Raw genomic sequence first — 6455 nt, forward strand, 5'->3', positions numbered from 1 at the left:
TGCTTAAATCATTGAAACCCCCCCTTTGCTTCTCACAACCAAAATTGTGTGCGCTCATTGGCATTAGTTCCTAGGGAGAACGACCTGGGAGTCTAAATATTCTCAGTTTATATATTTGCTTTGAATTATGATGGAGATGATCCATTGCCAGTTTGAACTATACTCACAACAGAATTACTTTATCTAGTTTTCTGAATTGGCATAAATTCTCTCTTATCAGTTCTGTTCTGCTACAGCTGTGGTAGTGCTCAGCTACTGCTCTGTGATGCTGAACTGTTACTGCTTTGCCTGTTTTGTTATTCTAGTTTTTCTACATCAATTATCAGTAGGTTAATCTTTTCATACTTTAAGCATTCACGGTTAGGATTTTGATTTTGTTTAATTTTTGTTGATTGATATTGATGGTTTGAGTTAATTGTTCCTTTGCTATGTGTGTGGTTTAAGATCTGAGTTGTTGTATGTTTTTATGAAAGAGGGTTGAAACTTGTTAAATGAAGTAAACTTTGTGTTTAGATTTGTTCTTACCCCAAGAAACTCTGCTTGTGATAAGTCGTTTTAATTAATAACTCTGCTTGGCGACAATGGGTTTTGAAAGAGCAGGGGACTCCTACTGGGAGAAAAAGTCTAAGGCTGCTGGTCTTAAGGCGACTACAAACCATTTGCGCGATTTGAATCCTGAGGATGCGCACGAAATTCTTAGGCAAGCTGCTGAAATTTTTGAAGGAATAGGAATAATTAATATTGCAGCTCAATGTTTTTCAGATTTAGGGGATCATGAAAAAGCTGGTATAAATTTGAAGTTCGGATTCTATATCTATGCTTGTCATCTGTTATTAGTTACTTCTCCACATTTTTTCCTCTTCTCTTTTTCTCAACCCTTCTCTTGTAACAAGCAACAACCAACAATGGCTTCAATGGCAACATCTTCTTCTAGCACCTTCTACACCAACCTCAAGTTTTGCACCAAACCCAACAATAACAAAGCTTTTTCTTTGTCACAAGAATAATAACAATCATATATCATGAAGACAACATCAATAACAACATCAACAGCAACGTGAACTGAATTAATTGATTATTGATTAGCTCTGGATGTGCTGCTGTTTTAATTTGTATCTTGTATTTTTTTGCGTATGCTGTTTCTGGTATTTTAATTTATGGTATAGCCTTTGCCTATGAGGAATTTGATCCATACCACTCTCATTCTCGATGCACATTACCTGTGCTTCAAGCCCAAAGAGTGGTTTTTTGTAGGGTGTTGTATTACATAATGTCAAACTCTGTATAGGAAAATGGTATAAGGGCTAGAAGGTGAGTATGCTTATAAATTGTCCACACATCAAAACCAAATTATCTCACAACTATTTTTTAGAATTCTTGTGCGTAATTAGCTAACAAGTAGCTTTTAGATTGTTCTCTTTCTGATCTCTCAGTTCTTAATATCTGTCGCTTTAAAAATTTGGTGAATTAATAACTTAAGTTTTTGAGCATTTAGCTCTCTAATATATCAAGTTTTTCTTCAACTTCAATTTTTCTTATTACTAAGTTTTCTGATTCAATGTGTTTTATAGGTAGTTGCTGGGCGTTCTCCTCCACTAGGGCCATAGAAGGGATAAATGCAATAGTAACTGGGGACCTTATAAGCCTCTCAGAACAAGAACTTGTGGATTGTGACAAAACTAATGATGGATGTGAGGGAGGGTACATGGACTATGCTTTTGAATGGGTAATGAACAATGGTGGCATAGATACTGAAACTGATTACCCATACACTGGTGTAGATAGTAGCTGCAATATTACCAAGGTTACATATTCCTTACTATTCTAATATTGAGTAGCCTCATTATATTAATTTGAACCTAATTATTTAAGGTTTTCATAAATTAGGAGGAAAACAAAGTTGTTTCTTTCTTTTAGGGTGAAGAATGATTAATATCTGTTGTCAATTCTTCAAAAGCATAGTAGCTGGTGTTATCCTTATCTGTTAAGATATATCAATAAATGGTTAATGGAAAAAAAGGGGTTTATCTTAGGGTCCTATTTGAATTTGATGGAAGATAAGAATAAGAGAATAGAGCATTATGTAGTTTAGGCTATGTTTGGATTAACGCTAGATAAATTAAGGATTCAACAATACAAGGTTTATATTAAAAGAAGAAAAAAAAACACTAAAAAGTTGAAAGACAGTGAGTTTAAAATTCTTCCCTTTCCATTTGGTTGCTCTTGAAAGGGCATGGTGTTTGTTCCTATGACCTTTCCCCTCTTTAATAAAGCGATTTTAAGCAACATTCTCTTCAATAACACGATGGTGCGCAACGTTGCAAATTCTATTGATATATGAAGTGTCTTTGTGGTTTGGATTTTTTTTAAAGAATTTCAGCTAATGATAGGGTGTGCATGGTTTCCTTTTCTTTTTGGTTCTTGAGCTATTGACTTGTATGATTATATCATCCATATAGAGTCCTTTGGCTGAAAATAATTGGGATTTCAGAGGTATCCTATTTGTGACCTGTTTATAATGGTTGTTTTTCGCCCTTAATTTATAGTAAATTTCTACCTTTTTATTAAAATTAAGCCTCTTTTATACAATAAACATAATTTTAAGTTTACGGTACTCATAAACGTCCATTGGAATCACCCTGGGAAGGTCAGCTTTATCCCTTATATTTCTATGACTAAAAAACTGAGATATTTGATTGTATTTTTTCTTCCATCATGTTATATAGTGGAAGAAGATAAGCTTCCTGTGGGTTCTAATTGTTCTTTTTTTTCTTTTGAACTTTGTTCAGGCAGACATTTTGGAACAACTTATTCTTGTATTTTTTCATAGCGCTCTTCAAGCTAAGGTATATTAAAGATCAGATAGAGAAGTAGGCGGCTTAATTTCTTTATTCATCAGTATTACTCTAAACTACTTTTGACCTACTACCACCGTAACATACATACAAGGATATTAAATTAAAATCAATGTTTTCCACTATATAAATTAGTTTACCATGGCCTCGGCTAATTGCTTAAGTGAATATAGGTTTTAAAGGCTAGCTAGTAATTAATTACTACTGTATATATAGATAGAGAGTGGTCATTACTACAGCCTGTATGTTCTTGTTTAGTTATTTGTTATTAGTTGTGTGTATATTTAAATGTTTGCATCTTTGTTTTGGTTTTCAGAGGTAATTTGTAAAGGAGGAATTCAAAAAATTATTGTAGCATTTATACTGAGCATCGCATCTGCTAAAATAAATAAATATGTCAGAGGGATTTGAGATTCAGCAAGAGAATAATGAAGGAAGTGACGGCAAGAGTAGTAATGATAATGAGGGTGAGGAAAATTCATTTGACTTGAAGAAGGAGCGGCTATGAGTGATAATGAGGAATTGGAAGAAGAGAATAATAATGAAGCAAAGGAGGAGGAGGAGGATAACAATGAAGAAGAATGGAATTCAACAAACCCAAGTAGCAGCAGCACAGCATCAAGAGAAGGGAAGAGAGGGAGTGGTGTGAGACAATATGTGAGATCAAAGATGCCAAGGTTTCGTTGGACTCCTAATCTTCATCTCTCCTTTGTCCATGCTGTTCAGAGGCTTGGAGGTCAAGAAAGTAAGTCAAGGAACCAATTAGCTTTTGCCCTAATTAATTAACATATACTATAAATGTATGTTATAGTTGCTAGCTATATTGAATTGCTGCAGGAGCAACACCTAAATTGGTGCTTCAGCTAATGAATGTCAGAGGCCTAAGCATTGCTCATGTCAAGATTCACTTGTAGGTAGCTATTAGATTCTACTCCTTAATTATCTTATGTTTTTCATTTTTTAACTTGTTCTTCTTCAGAGAGAGTAATAATTCACAAATAAACACACAAAAATTGAACCTGCACGTTCTCCAATTAAACTAGATATAATACTCTTTTTCACTGACTTGTATTTGATGGTTTTAACCTCTCCCTCTAAGATTTTGAGATCTGAAAAGCATAAAAAAATCTCTTAGAAAATTACCTTATTCTTAGTAATTTGCCTTTGAGGATTGCAAAAATTCAGACACTAATCTTGATTAGTTGGGAAAGGAAAGCATTAAGGAAGATGATCGAGCCATTTTGCTTGAAGCAGGGCTTACATGATCATCATCAGCAAAATTCTATGGATCATCAGCTGGGCTTATATATTCATGAGGTTGTTTTCAGTTTCTCACACTTATTCTTCAATATCCTTATCTTCTTACTTGTCCTCCCTAGATTTTTGACCATGGATGATTTGTTCTTGCTAGAAAATTGAGCAACTTTAAAGGCACTGTAGGTCATCATTCTTTAAATATATATTATACTTAGTTGTATTACTTCTTCGAGTTTTTAAATATTGATGTATCTTTGCAACAATATTGTATTATGTCCATGCCATGTATTAGTACTCATGCTTCATAGGTTATATAATAAGAAAGTAAAGTGGCTTATTGATTTTGCTTTGAATTTTGTATTATTGTCTTACGGATACTCTTTGAGTCTTGGTTATAGTTTGTATGTTCTGATGCAATCCTGTTTTGCAGGAGTTAATTGATTTTCTGAAAGAAATTGGGCTGCAGTCAAGTGCAGCTGCCATTAGACATGCTTCAACTAAGCTTTTGGGTGTTCTGCATAGATTTGTTAGTCCAGGTTACTACATTAACTTTTGAATGTCCTTCCCTCATTATTTATTTATTATAAGGTTCTAAAGTTTTCCCTGTGCAGACATCAAAGGGTTCCCTACTGATGTTAAGCCTACAATGCTCAAGGCTCTTGATACTGAGTAGGAGAAGAATCCATGAGGTATGCTATTCATGATGTATTTTCTGTTAAATCTTTGTTGTTTCTTAATTTTCCAATTGTCCGATTTTTTTATTTTTTTCATTTGTTTGCTTCAGGGAGCATCTGCAGCTCCCAAGAGATCAGTCAAAACATCATACTAATCTTCCTTAGTTGCTGCTGGTGGGTTGGATAGCTTGCCTCGTGAAGACATTAGTGGAAAGATTACTCCTACTCTCTTGAAGAGCTTGGAAAGTCCTAAGTGAAAAGTTTGATTGACAATATCTTTTAAACAATTTGATGTTGCTGGCTTGTTTTAACTATTTATTATAACTGAAATGAATGATGTTATTATGATGTTTCATGACATTCTTCTGTGATTTCCTTTTAGGTTCGTATGGAGTCAGTTGAAGCTGTAAATAAAATACTGGAAGAGGCAAATAAGCACATTCAAGCAAATGGAACTGGTACTTTAGTAGCATTTGTATTATAATTTTGAAACTGTTGCTATGTGTGGGACTAAATTCTGGGTGGTAAAATCCCACATGGACATGAACTTTATATTGCAAAGATTAGGATGATTACATGGATCGGTGGTTACACAAGATTATATAGGATTATGAACGATTGCATTAGATAAATTTGGGGCAGTGTTGATTATTGAAAGATGGTAGAATCTTGTATTTTTATTGAATAGGTTCTTTCTTAATAATTAGTTGTTTGATTTTTACTGTATTTCAAGGATACCAACATGCAAAGCTGCTTTAACTTTGCTTATGGTATTTGGTGTTGGACCAACAATTTTTGGCAAGTATGTTTTCTTCAAGTCCAAAATTTTCTTGATTTCTGTATAATCTACATAGTTTCATTCCCAAATAAGTGTCTTCAAATGTTAACACACTTGTATGTTGGTTCAATGCAGTGTGTCTAATGTCCATAAACTTGTGAGGGAAAAAAATGGAAGCGTGTTACGTGCCTTCACAGCCTTGGCTATGGTCGAGTTCAAGCAAGAGTAAGGGCTCGCAGAATCCAGTTAAGTCATGAGATGAAGCAACATGAAGCTACAATGAAGAGGGAGAGATTGATATTTTTTTATCCCAATGTATTTTATAACTACTTGGGTTATAAGAGATGGATATAGCTAATTTAGTTTGAATTTTATTAATGTAATACTAATTTTCATTAACATATTTTTTTAAATGATATTCACATATTTTTGTCAATGTATTTTCTTTTTTTGGAGTGTTATTAGAGTATGTGTAAAAGCACATGCCAGATTTTTTTAATTTGATAGGGATATAGCCACGCTTTAAAAGCGTGGCAATAGGTTCATGTTTCTTCGACTATTGGCACGCTTCAAAAGCGACACCATATCTTTTACTATTGGCACACTTCAATATCATAGCCATATCTTTCACTTTACGGTACGCTTTAGGTTACGACCTATGGCCACGCTTTTTAAGCGTGGCAAGAGATGAAAGCGTGCCAAAAAAAGCGTGCCGATAGATCTACAAAAGCGTGGCGATAGAGCAACCAGCACGCTGGCGGATGTGACCCTTTCAAAAGTGTGCCGATAGCTCAAAAAACGTGGCGAAAAGCTGACGGCACCCTTTTTACCACTTTCAGCACGCTTTAAAAGCGTGGCAGAAAGCTTATTTTCTTATAGTGTGGGTCGGGA

General features: G+C 34.4%; 1 protein-coding gene across 1 annotated transcript; it reads left to right on the forward strand.

Moving 5' to 3' along the window:
- The first annotated feature begins 581 nt into the window (after window positions 1-581).
- Window positions 582-3177, forward strand: LOC130980755 (oryzain alpha chain-like). The gene is made up of 4 exons (XM_057904404.1): window positions 582-786; window positions 1572-1804; window positions 2790-2846; window positions 3172-3177. Exons 1-4 carry the CDS (start codon window positions 582-584, stop codon window positions 3175-3177), a joined length of 501 nt encoding a protein of 166 aa, XP_057760387.1.
- The last annotated feature ends 3278 nt before the right edge of the window (window positions 3178-6455 follow it).

This window comes from Arachis stenosperma, chromosome 5 (assembly GCF_014773155.1).
Source record: "Arachis stenosperma cultivar V10309 chromosome 5, arast.V10309.gnm1.PFL2, whole genome shotgun sequence".
Classification (NCBI taxonomy): domain Eukaryota; kingdom Viridiplantae; phylum Streptophyta; class Magnoliopsida; order Fabales; family Fabaceae; genus Arachis; species Arachis stenosperma.